Source organism: Ursus maritimus, unplaced genomic scaffold, assembly GCF_017311325.1.
Source record: "Ursus maritimus isolate PB19 unplaced genomic scaffold, ASM1731132v1 scaffold_13, whole genome shotgun sequence".
In the NCBI taxonomy this organism is placed as follows: domain Eukaryota; kingdom Metazoa; phylum Chordata; class Mammalia; order Carnivora; family Ursidae; genus Ursus; species Ursus maritimus.
The window spans coordinates 26069308-26091125 of record NW_024423675.1 but is presented as its reverse complement, the minus strand read 5'-3'; the positions used below and the strand labels follow the sequence as shown (position 1 = coordinate 26091125).

The 21818-nt window shown below is 36.9% G+C and overlaps 2 protein-coding genes and 1 long non-coding RNA gene across 16 annotated transcripts in view; 1 reads left to right on the top strand and 2 right to left on the bottom strand.

Annotated features, from left to right (window-relative positions):
• TSPYL4 (TSPY like 4) overlaps positions 1-21818 on the top strand; it is a 37859-nt gene that overhangs the window by 2337 nt on the left and 13704 nt on the right. For 8 of the 12 annotated variants that reach the window (XR_005834339.1, XM_040627664.1, XM_040627662.1 and 5 more), the window contains exons 2-4: positions 3745-3821; positions 4833-5520; positions 10559-10606. The gene's annotated coding sequence lies outside the window, so the exon portion shown is untranslated. Of the gene's footprint in view, positions 1-3744; positions 3822-4832; positions 5521-10558; positions 10607-21818 lie in introns of those variants that run through there. The other 4 variants (XM_040627669.1, XM_040627668.1, XM_040627663.1 and 1 more) reach the window with 3 other exon arrangements.
• On the bottom strand, positions 598-3819 carry LOC121102268. The gene is made up of 2 exons (XR_005834341.1): positions 3714-3819; positions 598-2840 (listed from the first exon to the last, which is right to left on the bottom strand). It is a non-coding gene; the product is annotated as an uncharacterized LOC121102268 (long non-coding RNA).
• NT5DC1 (5'-nucleotidase domain containing 1) overlaps positions 7171-21818 on the bottom strand; it is a 142957-nt gene continuing 128309 nt past the window's right edge. For all 3 annotated transcript variants that reach the window (XM_040627672.1, XM_040627671.1, XM_040627673.1), the window contains exons 11-12: positions 17174-17342; positions 7171-8940 (exon numbers count right to left, since the gene is read on the bottom strand). In XM_040627672.1, the coding sequence (XP_040483606.1) occupies positions 8825-8940; positions 17174-17342 (285 nt within the window). In that variant the 3' untranslated portion in view covers positions 7171-8824. The remainder of the gene's footprint in view (positions 8941-17173; positions 17343-21818) is intronic.

Here is a 21818-nt window from a genome sequence, read left to right as displayed (position 1 = left end):
GGGCAGTCATATGTGATAGTGCCCAGAGCAAGGCTGGTAATGGTTCATTTCCAGCAGTCAGGCTTTCTGAGCCATAGCCGACAAACCACCCTTGATCTGGGCAACGTTGTTAGGCATCCCCCTCCTAACTCTTGCACCCATTCTCAGAATGATAGGAAAAAGTTGCCAGGGTGGGGGTACTGAGGGAGAGGTGCTTCTGGTCTGTGGGGCCTGTTCTGTATCTCTGTCTTTCTCTCTGTCTCCCCTCCCCCTACCACCTTGTTCTCTCCTCCACTTCCCTCTCCCTCCCTCTCCTTCTGAAACAGTTACAGCTCAGAAACAGAAAACCAAACTGACAAAAGCAGGCTTTTTGTTTAATTTGCTCTCACCTTCATTGTGTCCAGAGAGAGAAAGGTACTGTACAATAGACTGCAGATCTCTTACTGTGCTCTTCTGCCCTCATGCCTCCCCACCTATTTCCTTTCCAGACCTTAGGGTCTGAAAGTTTCCAAGGGAGACCTGTAGGTTTAGTTATGAGCAGTGCTCTTTTGGGCCAACTTTGACAGCCCCACCCTTTTCCCCTGTCCATTTACCAAAACCTGTGTGTGTCTTGTTTAGTTTGAGAAGCAGAGGGGAAAGATAGGGGGCCGCACAGTGATGGATTTAAGGCAGACCCACAGCAGGTTGTGGTCTAAAGCAACCAAAACTTAGTCTCACTCAACTTTTTTAAACATGGAAATTTGGGGGGGGGGTGTGGCCTTGGATCACTTAGAAATAACCCCAGGGCAGCATTTTGAGGGTCACCTCTGTCCTCTCTTTTGTTACTGCTCTGATGTCCCAGGGGCCTCCGTCCTATTGCCTGGCCTTCCTGGCTTCTATGCCAAAAAATGAGGGAGCAGGCTGCAGTCTACATTGTGGGAGATGCCAGGCTTCCCTCCTAGGGGGGTATGGGGATATGTGCTATCTGTCTGCATTTCCAGGACAGGTTCCAGTAGGTGGGAGAGCCGTGCTGTCAGGGCTGTCTTACTTGGGTGGAAATAGTGATAGTAATGACTATCTGCCTTTCTCCTTTTTCTTGAAGGCCTTGCCCTATGCTCTGAGTGTGTTGGGAGGTCTGGGCACAGCAAGTGGGAGGGTGCTCTAGGCCAAGGAACCTGAAAGCCCAGAAAGAGAAATGAACCTGCTGTGGAGTAGTCTTAGAAAGGCACAGGAAAGACTGGAACCCCGTAGGGTTGGGGATGGTGGGGAGGGGTCCCCGAAGCTTTTCCCAGGAGAGGTGGGAGAATCAGAGTGGTTGATGTTTAAAGAGGATGCTTGGAGTAGTTTTACCTAATTCTCTTGAATTCACCAGTAGATTTTTGTACACAAAAATGCAAGTCTGTATGTTTTCTATTATTGTAGGAGTGATTTTTTCTTTGTGGAAGATTAATGGTATATGCTCCTTATTTCACTGTATTTGAGTAAAATCCTATTAATTCCTTTCTCTATTTTTGCTTGCTGGCAAAATTGACATTTACAGGCCTGCTTTTTGCTTGTAATTGAGAATGTGTGCAAAAATATCAAACTTGTTTCTGTGCAGTATGAAACTTGTGAATATTCATTAATATATCAGCTTGTTCTGGTCTGTCTTCATATATAGTTCTATTCTTAGAAATATAATTTGAGTGTGATTCTTGAAATTTTGCAAATTGTTGCTGTGTCTTGTGAAAGTAATCTCAAAAAGAAAAACATAACTCTATTGTCTTGATATTTCTTGCCCTAATAGTAATGTTGTACTTGACATTTTATGTTCCTAACCAGTGTAAGTGCTTACAGAATTGCTCTGTCAAACTAAACAAGGATCGTTAAGTACTTTAGTCTTCTTCTGTGTGCTCAAAGGAAAAATAAAGTCTGTCACTCTGCTGTATTTCTTGTTTTCACCAAAATATAAAAATAAAGTTCTGTGTTGTGTAGGCTAATAGAAGGTTGGGAAATCATTAAAGTTATCAAATTGTCACAGTAAGCATTGTCCTGAAGCTCCAAAACAAACAAACAAAAAAAGCCACTAAATTTCTAAGACCTTTTTTTCCTTGGAGAATGGTAACTAAGAAGCCTAACCAAGTCCATGCTTCTGAACATAATTTTTCCTATTCAACCAGTGCAGTTCTTGAAGGTAACTGAAGCACCATTTCTTGATTTTAGTCATTTGCTTAAAATACTGCTTTCAGTGGAAAACATTTTTGGCTTTTTAAGTTTTTATTTTAATTCCAGTTAATTACCATACAGTGTTATATTAGTTTCAGGTCTACAATATAGTGATTCAACAGTTTCATACATCACCCGGTACTCATCTTAGCAAGCGCACTCCTTAATCCCTTTCACCCGTTTAACCCATCCCCTTACCCCCTCCCCTCTGGCAGCCATCAGTTTCTTCTCCATAATTAAGAGTCTGTTTCTTGATCCCCCCCCTTTCCTTGTTTGTTTTGTTTCTTAAATTCCACATATGAATGAAATCATAATGGTACTTGTCTTTCTCTGACTTACTTCGCTTAGTGGGAAACTATTCTTAATGCACCATTCTTGTTTACTACATTCAGGATAACTGATCTTATTCTTTTCTCAGTGAGCTTAAGATACACTTTTGGAAGAAATCATTGTGTAATCTGTACGTGCTTAATTTCTTTTCCTACAACAGTATGGTGCTTTAAAAAAAATAACAAAAAAAATTGTGACTGACATAGAGTGTCTAGAAACAAATGATCTCAGACATCTCAGTCCAGTCATCAGTAATGTTTTGCTCTTCGGCAGCTGTCACGTGAAGGTTTGGGAGCTAAATACTTCTGCATTCTCTGGAGTTGACAGGGCTATGGATATGGCAAGACCTGTGAAAATGAATGGTATTTTTAGCCATCTAAACAAAAATTTTACATAAATGGCTCCAAATAATTATTAAACAGACCTGCTGACTCTTGATGCAGTTCATACTTGTAAGTTTTACTTGCTTAAGTATAATTTTTTCTAGGCCTGAAGAACTTTAAGTTTTAGAGAGCTAGGTTTTCTTTGCAAACTCTATACCCAACTTAATCCTAAATTTTCCATTTAGTGTTCATTTTACCTTTACAATTCAGTGTTTTTTTTCTGCCTTGTCAAACACCTGTTTCAAGCATTCTCTCTCTTATCCTTTTCTGGACATGGTCAGAAAAATGTCATTTTTGTTGCCCTTGGTTTATTATCCGTTTCAACCAATAGTATTTTTCTAGTAGGTTGGGGCCACTCATTTGTTAGATTATCATGGTTTCTGTTCTGTTTAATAAAATTAGACTCAATTAGACATTATATGTTTCACTTACCAATTAGTTTATTCCTATATCCCTGCTCCATTTCTTTTCATTGCCTTTTTTTCCCCTCAATTCTAGACCCAAATTATTCCTTGTGCAGAGCGCCAAATCAGTTACGAGGTTCTCTCATCCTCTGTTCACCAAAGAAGTATCATTTGGTCTGCTCAGGCCGTATTGCCCTGTTAGTAGGGTCATTCTTCATAATTTCCCTGGTCCCCACATAACAGAATCTCCTTGGGCTTTCTTTTCCATTTCTGGGTATTCAGTTTAGACCAGACAATGACAAAGCCTTCTCTAACCTTCCTTACTCGGGTCCCTTCTTCCCACTATTCCTGTTGCTGCTACTGCTTCTCCTTTATCTCTAGTTGACTTAAGTTTCTGTAATCAGTGTTTATCATAAAAACAAACAAAAATTACCTGTATTCTTATTGAATCCCCTGCTCCACAGAGTCACAGTTTGAGCTTTGGATATCTGATTTGCATCAGAGATACCGTCTCTGGTTTGACAATCTCAAGAAATCTGAGGTATGTCCGGCACTTCCATTTGTGTTCTCATGTTACTTTTGTAATCCTGACACAGGTCTTACTATCTCCTCCATTTAAATAGTTAAGAAAACAGGCTCAGAAAGCTGAAGTAAATATGCCTAAGAAGCAAGTCACAGAGACATGTATTTTTTAATTTCAAGCCTAGGGTATCTTCCACTGTTATAAACATCTGTACTAAATTTGGCATAAAACAAAACGAAAACTGTATTTATGTGAATAATCAGGACTCAGTTGAAGGTTATTCTTCCTTCATTCATGATTAGTCTTTGAAAGGGGTACTTTTTATCACTTACTGCACGGTTCCATACAGTCACAGATTAAAACACTATTGGAATTTACAAATGCAATCTTGATAATTGCTTCAAAAATGAATGAAATTAGCAGTTTGTTGCGTTCATCAAAGGGCGTAAATGTACCAAAAGGACTTTAAATATTATATTTATGAAATTTAGTTGCTAAGAACTGTAAAGAAATGTTGACATTTGTATTAAATTTAGAGAATTTGAGTATTTTTTAATTGATTCAACATGGTGATTGCTTTTAATAGGCACTTAGTAATTTATTTCTTCTCTACTTTAGTTTTTTAAAGTTTTTTTTTTTTTTTTTAAGTACAGTCTACCCCCCAATGTGAGGCTAAACTCATACCCAAGATCAAAAGTCTCATGTTCTACCGACTGTGAGCCAACCAGGTGCCCCATTCTTCTCTTTATTAAATTTTGTTAAACTTTATTAAGCTTGAATCTTTACCAAGAAAGTGCCAAGGCCAAAGCACCAATAAAGTAAAATAGAGTGGGGTTTTTTTGTTGTTTTTTTAGGACTCCTAAGAACACTTGCATGGTATAAAAACCTGACTGTCAAGCAGTCTATGTGGTATTGTAGTTGTCATTCTAATTAATGACCCAACTTCTTTCAGTAGGCCCAGAGAGCCCATCTCCCATTAAGTTTACTTGGATCGGTTTTCATTATTCCTTTTCATTTTGGTTTCCTCAGCACCAAAGGGGAAATTTGCTAACTATGCAAGGTGAACATTTGAACCTGAATATGAAGAAAGAGTAGACCTGCTTACTGATGACTTTAGTGTATGTGGCTTCCAACAAGAATAGACTTCATTATACATTTTAGGACTCCCATGGTTCTTGGTTCTCTATTTTACTCTTCCAGGTAAGTTCTGTGTTATAGATCTTTGCTTTAATATTTTTTACTAAATTGTTACTTTAGGACAAAGCCTGTGCCTTTATTTCTAATCCCTCACATGTCCTAGCGTGGTGTGAGTGTTAAATTGAAGTGTGGTTTTAGACTGAGAATTTACCCCAATCTTTTCCAGTGTTGGAAGACTTTTATGTGTCAGGTCAACTAAGGACATGAGTTTTGGGGTAAAACTTGGGCTCATGTATAGACTGTTCCTTAGTAACAGTACAATTTTGAGCAAGTATGTTATTTAACCTCCATGAATTTCAGTGTCCTTATCTGTAAAATTTTAATAATATACACACCTCATAGGGATGCGGTAGGGGATAAATAAGGAACCTGAAGTAGCCTGGTGAAGAGTTAGCACTCACTGCCATTATTTTTTTGCCATTATTTCTGAGGATGATTCTAGAGACAAACGAGACACCTTTCTGAATTCACCCTATGTGGACTGGACCATGCCCAAGGATTTTCATGGGCAGCACACTGGGTGAGTTAACTCTTGAATATATCCCAGTCCTGCACTAATCTGGAAGTCAACTCTTATGATAACCTTCTTCTCAAGACCCTGAGAAGAGGTGAGGGAACGCTACTGTACCATCACATTTAAGAAAAAGCTATCCACGTGATTCTAATATAGTCAAGGTTATTATATCCAAAGAGGTAGTCTGACATTCTATTTTATGCTGGCTATATACAATAGATTTGATTTTCATTCAAACCAGTTCAATAAGTGTGGGTATACATATATAAGTGTGTATATATACATATGTGTGTGTATATCTATATTTATTTGCTTTAAATACATATATTTAAAGTTGTTGGATATGAAAAATTGGTGGGGAAATAATACCCGATTTCACGTTTAAAAAGCTCAGAAGTACGGTTGACTCTTGAACAATGTGGGGATTAGGGCCCCCTCCCCCATGCATAGTCAAAAATCCATGTGTAACATTTGAATCCCCTGCCAAACTTGATTACTAATACCCTACTGTTAACTGGAAGCCTTACTGATAACATTAACACATATTCTGTATATTATATGCTATATATATATTTTTTAAGATTTTATTTATTTATTTGACAGAGACAGCCAGTGAGAGAGGGAACACAAGCAGGGGGAGTGGGAGAGGAAGAAGCAGGCTCCCAGCAGAGGAGCCTGATGTGGGGCTCGATCCCAGAACGCCGGGATCATGCCCTGAGCCGAAGGCAGATGCTTAACGACTGTGCCACCCAGGCAACCCTATATGCTATATTTTTATAATAAAGTAAGCTAGAAAAAAGAAAATGTTAAAATCATAAGGAAAATACATTTACAGTACTGTATCACGAAACATTTGCATATAAGTGGACCTGTGCAGCTCAGACCCATGAATTTCAAGAGTCAACTTTAGTTGATTTTAGATTGCAATACACGGTTTAACTGAAATTTCTACTACCTTAATATTCCAAAAACCAAATTCTGACAAACTGTTACCACTGTGACATTCAGATCTTTCCTCTGCTGATGAGATCAACAATGGCCAGCAAAGGAAATCTAAAATCCCTTGCATTTATTTGCAGTTATCTTTCAGATGATGAACATTTGCCTGTATGCTAATATTAAACTTAAGTCCTCGGTCCATTTACACAATTTTCTGGCCTTCTTGCTTCATTTAACTTTATTAAAGAATATATAGCTTTTCTTCTCTAATGTCTTATTTTTAATTTTTATAGTGCCATTTAAAAATTATTTTTACTTTTCTTATCCAGTTAGAAACACTGGCACTTTTTAGAAACAATGAAATAAAAAAATTTAAAAGTCTAATTGTAGTCCGACAGAAAAACAACATTCATTAGAAGAACTGACTCTGCTAGAACGGTATTAGGAAACTTGGAAATAAATTCTAACCTTGTCTCTTGACAAGATGGAAAAAACTGAGGTCAGATTAGGTAGGTGGTTACTTGTTCAGATCCCTTAGGTAAGTACAGGTTAAAGTAGGATGGGAACTTCTGACTTGAGTCCATTTTTTTTTTTCACTCCTTAGTGACCAAAAAAGTACAATTAACATGTTTTGGGGTTGGTTATTGTTAATAACAATAGCAGTTTATAACCATTTAAAGATACATTATTCTTACCCATTGATAAAATAAATCCACATAAGGAAAAATAGCTTTATTTTTAAAGAAATTAAATATCTATTTGTATACATGAGACAGCATCTTTCATTTAGCCCTAAGCTGATTGTGTGTTCGTTATCATATTCCAATAAGATTTTGGAAATCAATTTCAAATACATTACCATATACTTATTAGTAGATATCAAACAAAGCTACTGACATTGAGGAAAAAATTTCAGTAACTGTTTACCCACCCTGAGATATTCATTCCCACAGGACATTTGGGATTATTTGAGCATTTAAAAAATTAATGAAATATTTATCTTTTCATTGCATGCATCAGTATGTTAAGTTCTCTGCTACAGTCCAGGTAAAATAATGATAATGACCATTGCGTTTTCTGACAGAGCGAAATTATAACAAAGAGTAGCCAGGAATTTACTGTAAACATCTGGCTCCAGACATGTTGCCACAAGTAGCTACTACTAGAGGACCATACAAAGCACATGGAGCACAATAATCCCAGATTGTAATATAGCTATAAACCTCTTATAAGCATTTTCTCAACCTTTTTTCCATTACTATCCGCCCCCCCGAGAAAAATTAAATTCAACCAAATTAAATTTAATTAATAAATTTAACTTTAAATTCTATTTCTCCCTAATGAGAGAAATTAATACTAAAGAATAACATTTACTGGGTAGAGTTGAGCTTTGGAGGGGCACAATCCATTGTATTATCTAATATTTTTTTCACCCCAAGAACCAATTTTTGTCCCATTGAGAATGTATGTCTTAAAGTGAATGAAAATTAATTATATACCCTTTAACATTATTAAATGGGAGGAAAAAAAACCCTTATGAGTAATATTAGAGGTTGAAATAGTTGGCTTCTTATCTCATTTCTGTCCCATACTGGCTGTATGGTCTCACAAGAAATCCTCTTTAGCTCCTTGTTTTGGAAAACATAAGAATAGCATGAAATCTGATAGCTTGGATAGTCTATTCTCACTCAACTCAGTGTTTTTGGTTGTAATTGGAAGGGACAGGTATAGATGAGTTATTCTCAATTCTGGCTGCATTTTCCTGGGGCAGGTAAAAGATGTCAATGCTCATCTATATTTCCAGACCAATTAAACCAGTCTCTGGAGGTTATGGTCTAGCTAGTGATTCCTGAACTTTAGTAGATGAATCCACTAATATTAAAACACAGGTTGCTGGGTTGCATCCCCAGAGTTTCTGATTCTGCAGGCCTTGAGTGGGGCCTGCAAATTTGTATTTCTATCAGATTCTCAGGTGATGCTCTGCTAGTGGTTTGGGGGACTACACGTTGAGAACCACTGGTCTAGGCATGTGTAAATTGTGTGTGTGTGTGTGTGTGTGTATGAATATGTGTATATTATTACACAGGTGAATCCTAATCCCCAGGTGAATCCTATTCTCAGAACTATTGGTGTAGAAAATACTAAGGTTCTTTTAAGTTCTAAGATACTGGGATTTAATATAATGAGAGTTGCTGGGCATCAAGATTGTCTATACAGAAAGGAGACCTATGGAAAAAACATCGATTTCTTGGTCAGTTATCATCAAGAATTTGTTCCTATAAAGCATTTTACAGTATTTTTTGAAAATAACATTTTTACAGTACGTTTGCTGCATATGTGGTTCTTCACTTCGTTTTTCAGTAAAGACAGTTTATTTGGTTGTCAGTGTCTCATTATTTGATAAGATCAACGGAGGGTTCGGATAGTAGCCAGCTGTTTTTGAATTGCTTGAACAGAACCTCGAAAATTTGTAGTCCAGGGGTAATTCTGGGGAAAAAAAACAATTTAATTATTCTGCAGATCTCGAAAGGCCGTTCATAAATATAAACAAATCAAAATTTGAGTCATTGTTAATAAAACGTATTTTTTAGAGTTTTGTGATTTTAATATTTCTTTTATCACCTGGATAGTTTGCACCTAACATGAGGAGTATAGATGTTTTTCTCTAAAATTTACAATAATATTTAAGTCAAGATACATCTAAGAGTTTTGTAAATCATCTTCAGAGATCTAACTAGTGAGTTTAATTTTAAACTGTACAAAAGCTAACACATAAAATAGGCATGCTCATCTAATTTTTTTTTTTTTATTTAAAAGTCTCTCAGGCTCTACTCAGAGCATTATGTAACTGGTAAATGAGAACTAATAATCTTCTTGGCTCTTAGTAAGAAGAGTGTTACTAAGAATAATTTTTGAATGCTTAAATAAGGATTTTAATATACACAATGTGGCAACTTTCTCCATATGATAATCATCTCTCTCTCGCTCTCTCTCTCTCACACACGCACTCACGCGTGCACGCACAGCCACAAGGGAAATTGGGAGAGAGAACATTTTATATAATGCATACTTTATTGATGGTGAGACATTGTGACATCTTTATAAGTTTCTCAAAAGCTAGCCTTCAGATATCTTCTCCCCAAATTTCTTCCAAGGAAACATTACCAGAAATATTACAAGTGAAATGTTATAATATATGCCATGTTACGATACTAACGCCACATGCAGATAACGGGCAATCATCCTTATTTCAAAAACTTCACAAGTATAACATCATTTGGAAGTACTGAGTACTTTGAAAATGACACTAGCATAAAAATTATACTTTATATTAAATGCCAGTGAGAATCATCAAGCCCAAGTAATTAATCCTTATGAGGAAAAAAACTAGTGTTAGAGATTGGAAAGCAGGAACACTGCCTTTCTGATGCCTGAGAAACCTAAGATACTGTAAACAGAAAAACTTTCAATATTAGTGAATTTCATTGGTCTTGACTGCTCAGTTAGCTGTGGTATATTTTGAGCCACACATTAAAAAGGCATTGGAGGGGTGCCTGAGATCGAGCCCCATGTCTGCTCCCCACTCAGCGAGGAGTCTGCTTCTCCCTCTCCCTCTCCCCTTCCCCCTGCTTGTGCTTTCTCTTTCACATAAATAAATAAAATCTTAAAAAAATAAAAAGGCTTTGGAAAGTAATCCGCTAACACTGAGTTTCTAAAATCATATATCTGAGGACTTGGATTTCTGATAAGCCGTGAAAATGATACAGGCTGAGTTCAACCAGTCATCTTTTTCTGTCTTTCCTATACATTTGCTGAAGTAAATGTTTAGGTCTCTGCGTAGCTATTATTATAAAATTAAAAATGGTTACATTACCACAATGCTTATAAACCAGTCATCACTGTAATGTATACAGCTAACAAGTGCAAACTTATAAAATCTATAAAAATGAGTCTTTGTATTTAAATGCCAATGAGATAACCAACTCCAACAAGATACCCATTAAGAAACAAACATTTCATGAATACAAAAAGGTTTTAAGAGGCAAAGGGGGAGTATTTGTTTTTCACCTCCTATCTTATTTAAAGCAAACATTTTCTCTTTCAGGTAGCAGAAAAGATCTACTGTTAAGAAATTTGGGCATTTTATAACCAGGTGAGATCTGAAGACTTTTGTGTTAAAACAAGGATCTCTAGACTGGGGATTCAACAAAAGGGAAAGAATGGCATCGTTGTTACAGGAAAGTCATTTCTGGTGCTCTTTGGAAGAAAAGAGAAATGCAGACAAAACTTAATTCTTATTTACCACAACAATATCCTATTAAACTCTGTGTATTAAATACACTATCATGTCAACCATATTATCTAGCAGTTAAATGAAGTGAGCCAAAATGAACAAATATTCTTGAACAGTAAGTTCAACATAAAATATAACAGAAACAGAACAACTCTTGGATCTTTTTTTTTTTAGAAGTATTAGCAGGTAACATGTATATACAGATTCTGTCTTCAACGTGTCTGAAGCTATGGCCAACAGTATTTTTCTTTCAGCCATTTTTCTTACTTGAGAAATAAGGTAAATTATACAGTAGTATCCGACTTTACTGAATATGTTACTGAAATAATTTCAAGTTTTCTGTGAGATAGAACTTCTTTATGAGAATGTGAACACAGCAGAGTGCTAACTTAGAGACTAACACTTTGCTTTTGGAGGAAGTATCCTGGACATCAAAATCAGCAATTGAGTATGACTTATCAACACTCTCCTCCTTTCCCCACAAAAAATCGGTACATGTTTAGCTTTATTTGACTACTGTTAAGTCCTTCTTAATATTTTCTCCTGAGAAAAGTTAGAAGACAAAAGCCCAGTGCCAAGTTCTTTTCCAGGGGGCTGTGGAAGAAAGCTTTTGGGAAATGAAAATTGGAACTGCACTAATGTTATTACTGCGTTCTTTGAGGAGACCCAGAAGATGGAGAGGGGGTTATTTTCTCATTCTTCAGAGAAATATTTAAATCCTAGAATAATGAAGATTCACTTTACTTTGACTTTCTTACTATTTCATAACCCTATCCCACTGAACCAGTTTTATCCACGTACTATTATAATAATTCATTGGCTTCCATTATCACATTACTTTATTCTCTCACTATAAATTTGAGTCACTTTGAAATAAAGGAGGAGTGAAATAGAAAAATTGAAAATAATAGTTTAATTCTGGGTCAGTCCCTTACTTCAAGTTACAAGTTCCATTTCTTTCTTTTTTTTTTTTTAAAGATTTTATTTATTTATTTATTCAACAGAGATAGAGACAGCCAGCGAGAGAGGGAACACAAGCAGGGGGAGTGGGAGAGGAAGAAGCAGGCTCCTAGCGGAGGAGCCTGATGTGGGCCTCGATCCCGTAACGCCGGGATCACGCCCTGAGCCGAAGGCAGACGCTTAACCGCTGTGCCACCCAGGCGCCCCGACAAGTTCCATTTCTTTTACAGGAAAATTGTTTGTAAAAGGAGGTTATCTTTCTTTAATTTTATGTGTATAAGCATGGAACAAAATGAAAATTAAACTATTCTTTTGGAACTAATGCGAATGAGATATTATTTTAATGAGGATACACTGACATATTGGATTTGTACGCTGGCATAGAGAATGGACTTTTTGGAAGGTTATATGTATTTTAGGGTTGCAACTGTTGTCATATCATCATCATTGCCATCACCCTATCAATAATTCAGATAAATATTTTGCTTTACTTTCTCTCACATCCATCCTGTGAGGGAGGAAATGCAGTTTGGTATTAGCCCCAATTAAATGAAAGAAGAATCTAAGCTGAATAAAAATACAAACATCAGAGTAAAGTCACTTGAGAGGCAACTAATACCTGAGGACCCAGATCCTGGGACAGCGTAACAAGCAGTGAGCTGACGTTCTGCCACAGCTTTTTCCCGTGGGCACCTGAATTTGTCCTGGAGGCAGGGGCGGTTACTAGCAGCAGGAAAACTAATAGAGCTTTTGGCAGTCTTGAAGGGGTGCAGTCAAAAATTGAGGGGCTAGGAATGGGTGGAGAACTGGACTCTGCTGGTTTTCTCCTCAGGAGAAAATTGTTGCCAAATTCTGAGGGGAACTTCATTCAGGAAACTAAGCAAGCCAAAGCATATACCTCTGCAAAGCAGAGTGGATTTTTCAGCAGTTTCTTGGTTTTAAGAAAACAGAGGGATTAAATTCTGATCTTAATCAGGGGCCCTGTGAATACCTCAGGCTTTCAAATTCTGAGAACTGAATTTACTATTATGAAGTAATTCTCTTTCATGTTAATAATGGATTTTTTCCTTAATGTCTCCTTTGTTTCACACTAATATAACTAACTCTTTTAAGTTACTGTTAACATGGTTAACATATTTCTTGCCATCTTTTGATATTCAAACTTTCTGTGTCCTTATATTTCAGAGATGTCTTTTCTAAACAGCCGATAGTTGGGTTTCGTTATTTCATTCAGGCCTTTAATCAGAGATTTTTGCCATCTATACTTAATATAATTACTCAGCTTTAAATCTGTCATCTTACTGAATATTCTCCATTTGTCTTGTTTATTTTTCATACTCTTTTCTTTCCGTTTTTGTTTCCTTTTAGATTTTAAAATTATTTTACATAATTAGCCCAGTATGTATCTCTTACAGGTTCTTTGGTAGTATCCTAGAGATTACAACATGCATTTTTGTCTTATCAATACCTAACATACTCTTATTCCTTACCATATAATACAAAGATGCTAGAACATTTTAACTACAGCTGTCCTACTGCCACTGGCATCATTTAAAAATTTTATTTAAATTCAATTTAATTAACATATACTCTATTATTGTTTCAGAGGTAGAATTTAGTGATTCACCAGCTGTATTTCACACCCAGTGCTCATTACTTCCAGTGTGCTCTATAATGCCCATCACCCAATTACCCCATCCCCACATCCACCTCCCCTCCAGCAACCCTCAGTTTGTTTCCTATGGTTTTCTTCCCTCTGTTTTCATCTTATTTTTCCTTTCCTTCCCTTATGTTCATCTGTTTTGTTTTCTTAAATTCCACATATGAGTGAAATCATATGGTATTTGTCTTTGACTGACTTATTTTGCTTAGCATAATACCCTCTAGTTCCATCCACGACTTTGCAAATGACAAGACTTCTTTCTTTTTAATGGCTGAGTAATGTTCCATTGTGTAGACCATCTTTATCCCTGCATCTGTTGATGGACATCTGGGCTCTTTCCATATTTTGGCTATTGTGGACAACGCTGCTATAAACATTGGGGTGCATATGCCCATCGAATCACTATTTTTGTATCCTTTGAATAAATACGTAGGAGTGCAATTGCTGGGTCATAGGGTAGCTTTATTTTTAACTTTCTGAGCAATCTCCACACTTTTTTCCAGAGTGGTCACACCAATTTGCTTTCCCACCAACAGTGTAAGAAGGTTCCCCTTTCTCTGCATCCTCGCCAACATATATTGTTTCCTGAGCTGTTCATTTTAGCCATTCTGACCAGTATAAGTGTTATCTCATTATGGTTTTGATTTGTATTTCCCTGATGCCAAGTGATGTTGAATATTTTTTCATGTGTCAGCCATTTGTATGTCTTCTTTGTTGAAATGTCTGTTCATGTCTTCTGCCCATTTCGTGACTGGATTTTTTGTTTTTTGGATGTTGGGTTTGATAAGTTCTTTATAGATTTTGGATAGTAGCCCCTTATATGATAAGAGATTTGCAAATATCTTCCTTTTTGTAGGCTGGCTGCCTTTTAGTTTTTTAGACTGTTTCTGTTGGTGTGCAAAAGCTTTCTATCTTGATGAAGGCCCAATAGTTCATTTTTGCTTTTGTTTCCCTTGCTTTGGAGACGTGTCTAGCAAGAAGTTGCTGCGGCCAAGGTCAAAGAGGTTGCTGCCCGTGTTCTCCTCTAGGATTTTGATGGATTCCTGTCTCACACTTTTCATCCATTTTGAGTTTATTTTTGTGGACGGTGTAAGAAAGTAGTCCAGTTTCATTCTTCCCCAAGTGGCTGTCCAATTCTCCCAACACCATTTGTCGAAGAGACTGTCTTTTTTCCATTGGATATTCTTTCTTGCTCTGTCGAAGATTATTTGACTATAGAGTTGAGGGTCCATTTCTGGGTTCTCTATTTTGTTCCATCAATCTATGTGGTCTGTTTTTGTGCCAGTACCACACTGTCTTGATGATTACAGCTTTGTAATACCAGCTTATAGTCCGGAACTGTAAGGCCTCCGGCTTTGGTCCCCCCACCCTCACAACATTACTTTGGCTATTTGGGGTCTTTTCTGGTTCTATACAAATTTTAGGATTGTTTATTCCAGCTCTGTGAAAAATGCTGATGGTATTTTGATAGGGATTACACTAAATGTATAGATTGCTTTGAGTAGCATAGACAGTTTAATATTTTTCTTCCAATTCATGAACATGGAATGTTTTTCCATTTCTTTGTGTCTTTCTTAAGTGTTCTGTAGTTTTCAAAGTATAGATTCTTTACCTCTTTGGTTAGATTTATTTCTAGGTATCTTATGGTTTTTGGTCCAGTTGTACACGGGATCCATTCCTTGATTTCTCTTTCTTCTTCATTGTTAGTGTATAGAAATGCAGCTGATTTTTGTGTATTTATTTTATTTTATTTTATTTTATTTTTTTTAAAGACTTTATTTATTTATTTGACAGAGAGAGACAGCCAGCGAGAGAGGGAACACAAGCGGGGGAGTGGGAGAGGAAGAAGCAGGCTCCCAGCGGAAGAGCCTGATGTGGGGCTCGATCCCAGAACGCTGGGATCACGCCCTGAGCCGAAGGCAGACGCTTAACGACTGCGCCACCCAGGCGCCCCTGTGTATTTATTTTATATCCTGTGACTTTGCTGAATTTCTGTATCAGTTCTAGCGATTTTTTGATGGAGTCTTTCATGTTTTAAAATTTCTTTCTTTAGGGGCACCTGGGTGGCTCAGTTGGTTAAGTGTCTGACTCTTGATTTTGGCTCAGGTCATGATCCTGATCAGGGTTGTGAGATACAGTCTGCTGTTGGGCTCCAAGCTGGGTGTGGAGCCTGCTTAAGATTCTCTCTTCTTCCATCCCCATCACCCCATTCCCACTCCCACATGCACTCACTCTCTCTAAAAAAATAAATAAAAATAAATTAAAAAAATTCTTTCTTTAAACATCTTAGGGCTTTTTTTTTTTATTGTTCCAACAGAAAATGTTCATTTAATTTATTCACATATCTATCCCTTTGTTGCTATATATTCCTTCTTGCATCTTCAGTCTTCCAACAGGAATCATTCATACTTTTGCCTGAAGAACAGTACCCTAGCATTTTCTTTAGTGTAGGTCTTCTGGAGATAAATTTCCTCCATTGCTGTCTGTCTTTTATTGTTTAACATTATCCTTACTGGGTGTAGACTATCAAGATTGATAGTCATTGTCTTTCAGCAATTTAGATACTGTTCTACTGTATTGGCTTCTTTTGTTTTTGGGAGAAGTCAGATGTCAGTCTAACTCTTACTCCTTTGAAATCAATCTGTTTTTAATTCTCTGGCTACTTTTAATATTTCTTAATTACCTGTGGTTTTTAGCAGTTAACTTTGGATTTGTTTTTATTTATTTTGTCTCAGTTCTTTGGGCTTCTTACACCTTTAGCTTATTTCTTTTCATCATTTTTGGAAAGTTGTAGCTATTATTTTGGCTTATTCTCTCATCTCCGGGGATTCCAATTATAGAAATCTTATTCCTTCTTGGTGTATCTCCTATGTTGCTTAGTCCATCTTCTGTATCTTCCTTTTTTCTGTATCTTGCTTTTTTTTTTTTTCCTCCATGCTTCATTTTGGATATTTTCTTTCAGCTTGTCTTCCAGTGCACTGATTTATGTTTTAACTGTCTAATCTGCTTTATAAAATCCATTACATTTTTAATTTTGATTTTCTAATATTTCAATTTTAGAACATCCATTCTCCTTATTGTTTTTATGTCTCTACTAAATTTCTCAGTCCTTTCTTTTCTGTACTACTTGGCAAGAGTAAACTTCATTATTTCTGTTAGTGTAGTCTCATACCCTTGTGGGCCTGGCTATTTTTCATTATGTGCTGAACCTTAGACTGATTGTTTTTAGAAATAATTTGAGTCCAAGAAGATGTTACCTTCCTCTAAAGAAAATATTCTCAATCCAGTTTTAGGGATTTAGCTGATCTAACACTGAGCTTCAGTTATCTTTACTCTAAGGTAAATTCAGGGTCTCAACACAAATTAAGAGAGTCCATCAGGTCTACCCTCCTCTCTGGCAGACCGTACCTTCCACTTCCTATGCCTGTAGGCTCAGGAAGCTAATGAAAATTCCACTCTCTTTCTCTGGTGCCCTCTCTAGAATTAGCCAACACTAAGGAAAAAGCAGCTCCAAAAGTCAGGTTCACCTTACTTGGCTTCTTTACGTTCCTGTCCTGGTAATTTTTCCTTTCATTGTATGACTCCAAGCAGACAAAAAAAAAAAAAAAAAAAAAGCAGCTAGTTTTTGTAGTTGGCTCCAGGAGACAGGCAGGTCCTAATTACCTAGGTTGCCATAACCTAGGTGTATCCCAAGAAAAACAAATGCCATGGGAAGATTTTCTTTTTTCAAAGGCAAGAATTCTAGTGCTTACAGTCATTACTGGCTAGTAACGACTAAGTTTTATAAGTATTTTTACACTTACCTGCTATTGCTTCAAGACTTGGAATTGCAATAGTGCTGTAAGTACTGATTCTCTTACAAGACCATGTATAAACCAATGAGTCTTCTGTATTTTCCAGTCCCGAAACTGAATCAATAAAAAAAGAGCCCCACTTTTTAGATAATGTATTTAGAGGCTTTGCTTTTGGTCCCTGAAACAAGAGAACAATGAAAACTATGATTAATTTTCAATGTCATAATTTTTCCCATTAAGTAAATCAAAATAGAAAAACTCTAGGAATTTCAGTAGTTTACTTTTAACCAAACTGTATGCTATATAAAAAGGAAAACAAAGCTTAGAAGTTCTTTCCTCCCCTGGGAGTACCTAGGTGGCTCAGTTGGTTAAGCATCTAACTCTTGATTTCGGCTCAGGGTAGTGAGGTCGAGCCCTGTGTCAGGCTCTGCGCTGAGCACAGAGCCTGCTTAAGATTCTCTCTCTCCTTCTCCCTCTGCCACCCACCATGCTCACTCCCTAAAAAAAGAAAAAAAAAAAAAAAAAAGTATCCTCCCCTGGTTTTGTTTGGGAACCCTTTCTCATCCTTTGGGATTTGGCCTGGATGCCATCTAGGACATTTTCCTTAACCTCCCACCCTCAGGTTAGGTCTTCTCCATTTTCCCACCCTGAGTTTATCCCTAATATACTACTCATGCTGTCTTTAAATTATCATACTATTTACTTTTCACTTTTGGCAGACAATGAACTACAGAAGGTTAGGAACTTCCTTATATCTTAGTGTAACTTCAAAGGTTCATGTCTAGGTCAGAGCAGAGATACAAAAATTATAGACTAAATAAAAGATTCATTAAAAAATACTTCTCAGTGTTTTCTGGATATGGTATAAAATTAAGAACTGTAAAGCTCCCATCATATCCATATAATCTGGATTATAAAATCTGTCCTCTTTTTCTGATGAAAATTTCATTTTGGAGCAGCACCGAGTCTCAAAAATGCCTCCAGATTCATAATTCTTTGTGCTGCAACTCATTTTGTGAAGCAAGATGAGGATGTTTTCAGATGACGGCGTTTAGAAACCACCCAGCGAGAACCTCTCTGGATTTCACCAAAGCTATTTAAGAGCAGTATATAATATGAGTATCTGTGATCCTGTGTATACATTTAAGGTGCATTTGAATATAATTTCTCAATGTTTAACACACAGTTTATAGGATAACTTTTCATTATTTAGTTCATTATCGTTTCCAAAATAATGAGTCTGAGAAGAGATGATTCACATCACATATACTGTGTGTAAACAATGGTTCTGCAAACACTGAGTGGTAAAATCTAGGCTGCTTCTACCTCTATGAACATAGAAACATAGACTTATTTACCCTTTCTGGTTAAATATAATATGGATGCTGCTATGGTTTAACTGTCTGTGCCTCCCCAAAATTCGTATGTTGAAATCCTAACCCCCAAAGTGATGGTATTAGGAGGTGAGGCCTTTGGGAGATTGCTTAGGTCATGAGGGTGGAGCCCTCAGGAATGGATTAGTGTTCTTATAAAAAAGCTAGCTTCCCTCTCCTGGTATGTGAGGGTACAGTGAGAAGATGAAGGTCTATGAGGAACTGGATCTTCACCAGATGCCGAATTAGCTGGCACCATCACCCTGGGCGTACCAGCCTCCAGAACTGTGAGAAATGAGTGTTTGTTGTTTATGAGATAGCTAGTCTACAGCATTTTGTTACAGCAGCCCAAAAGGACGAAGACAGATGCCAGTCTCTGTTCACTCTGATATCGGAGTTTTTAATAACCCTTTTTCTCAAATATTTTAATATATATATCACTAATCAAAAGAATCATGCCATTTCTTGAACACATCAACAAGGAGTACTCCTTTTTTTGTTAGGGCTTTATATCTTGTAGGTATCATCTTTTAATGGTAAGAAACCAAGTTTCTTTCCTCACTTCTCCTTCCTCTCTCTGGTGTCCCTTAGACATTTAGCTGTGTCTCAATTTTCCTCACTAGGCCCATCCTATCTTTCAAGCCAGTTTGATCTCATCCTCCAAATATTTCAAGGAAAATAAGATATAACATTAAATCAATCATATCTTTCTTCTCACAAAGCCAGCTCTTTTCTTGACTTCTGTATTTATATGGATAAAATCCATTATTTCCAGTTGCCTATATTTGAAAACTAGCTGTTTCCACGTCCAACCCCGTCCACCAGCAACAGGCTTATCACCTGCCCACATACTCCTTCCATTTCTTTCTCACGACTATCCATTTGTTCATGTTTGTATTATCTCTGGTATGGGATGCTGAAACAGCTTCCTACAGTATCCCTTCCCACCACTCAAGTCTGCCCTTACATAGCTACATTCAACCCTGTTCATTCCCACCTTCAAAACTTCCTTTGGCTGACAAACCTATACATTTGTCTGTACATTATAATCTCCATACATTCACTCATATTATTTCCTGAACCAAGAATATGTTGCTGTTTCCATCAGTTGAAAATGTACTGGTGCTTTAATGTTTACCTCAAATTCTACATTTTTAATTTTTATTTATTTATTTATTTATTTATTTATTTATTTATTTATTTTTAAGATTTTATTTATTTATTTGACAGAGAGAGAGACAGCCGGCGAGAGAGGGAACACAAGCAGGGGGAGTGGGAGAGGAAGAAGCAGGCTCATAGAGGAGGAGCCTGATGTGGGGCTCGATCTCATAACGCCGGGATCACGCCCTGAGCCGAAGGCAGACGCTTAACGACTGCGCCACCCCGGCGCCCCATTATGAAGTATTCTGTAATCGTCCTCAATGCAGTATGCATCCTGCTTTGTCTGAAATTCTTTTTTAACTTGTACTCTCTCCAGGCTGTAATGTTTTATTTACATACTCAAGCTCCCCTTCTCCTTTATCCTTGGACTGTAATGCATTCTGTAGGAAGGAACTGTGCGTGCAAGGACACCTGGGGGGCTCAGTTGGTTAAGCGTCTGCCTTTGGCTCAGGTCATGACCCCAGGGTTCTGGGATCGAGTCCCGCATCAGGCTCCCTGCTCTCCTTCTACCTGCTGCTCCCCTGTTTGTGCTTTCTCTCTCTCTGTGTCAAATAAATAAATAAAATATTAAAAAAAAATAAAAACTACCCCAAACACAGCAATCTAGAAAGGTAAATTTTTTCCCTCACAGTTAACTCCCTAATTTATTATTATTATTTTGTCTAATGGGTAGTTAAAAAACAACTTGGTCTAATTTTCTTATTTGGTATTTTTTTTGGAAGAATTTTTTTGAAGGGAATGAGGATACAGCTATTTTTATTGCTTTTCATGTATCTGGAACATAAAGCCAACAAACTGATAGAAAATTTCAAATTACTGGTTCTTTAAAAAATGTGCTTTCTTTTTTAGTTACCCACTGGAAGTACTGAGATAAGTATGTCTAGTAGGTCTAACCACAGTCCCTGCCACAGATACACTCTTCATTCTGGGAATTCCTTTTAAAGGGTAGTGGTTATGTTCCAGGCATAATTTTTTTTTTAAGTTTTATTTATTTAACGAATCTCTACACCAATGTGGGGCTCAAACTCGCCACACCAAGACCAAGAGTCTCATGCTCTTCCGAATAAGCCAGCCAGGTGCCCCGCAGGCATAATTCTTAATAAAAGTGTTTGTTTCTGATTGAAATGCCAAATAACTGTTTACTAAAATAAAGATTAAAATTTATTTTCATTATAGTAGAGTTGTCTAATGGAGTGAAGCTTTAGTGAACAATATTCGTCCCAGTTTATGTTTTTCTAATCTAACTCATAGAAATGTATCTCAGACTATTTTATTAGTAAATCAATTTAAAAGTCCAGACTCAGTATCAATCTGATTGCTTGTAGGTGGTATCAATATCACCATTGTTTTAATTTGTGCTTCATGGATTGCCAGTGAGAACAGGCATCTCCCCCGATGTAAGCTTTCCCCGTCAGTCACTGCTGGGTCCCTTTTATCCCATTTCCTACCTGAATAGATATAAATTCACTGTTGGTTTTCATTAGGTTCAACCATATGAAAGTGCTGATGTTCATCTATTTTAGACATACAAAAAAGGGCAATTTCATAATGTTCCATCTAAATGGATGTTGTAAGACCCTTTTCCCTGTCTTTTACCCACTGGTTAATAGTATTCCAGGTATCTTGAACAAAAATATTTAATACTGATACAAAGTCATCATTTTTTCTACTTATTGTTGCCCACTTGGATTCTAACTTGAGAAGGAACCACTCTAAGACCACAAAAATATTTTCATAATTTTTTCAATTAATTTTATAGATATATTTCTTATTTTCAGGTCTATAATCCATTTAGAATTTATATAAGGGGAAAAGGGACTCATTTTTCTCCGTATACTGGGACTACTTACTACTTACTGAACTATCTTTCCTGCTGATTGATAATCCTCTATCGTGCATCACGTTTACACGGTACCTTGGAACGTGCCTGGGTTCTTTTTCCTCCGTTCACTGACCTTTTTATATATTTTATTAGTAGTACTATATTAAAAAATTACTGTAGCTTCCTAACATGGTTAGTATCGAACAGGGAGAGATTCCTCCCCTTTATTATCCTTTTTTACAAAATTATCTTAGCTTTTGTGGGCCTTCAGTTTTCTGCCTAAATGCAGGATCAGTTT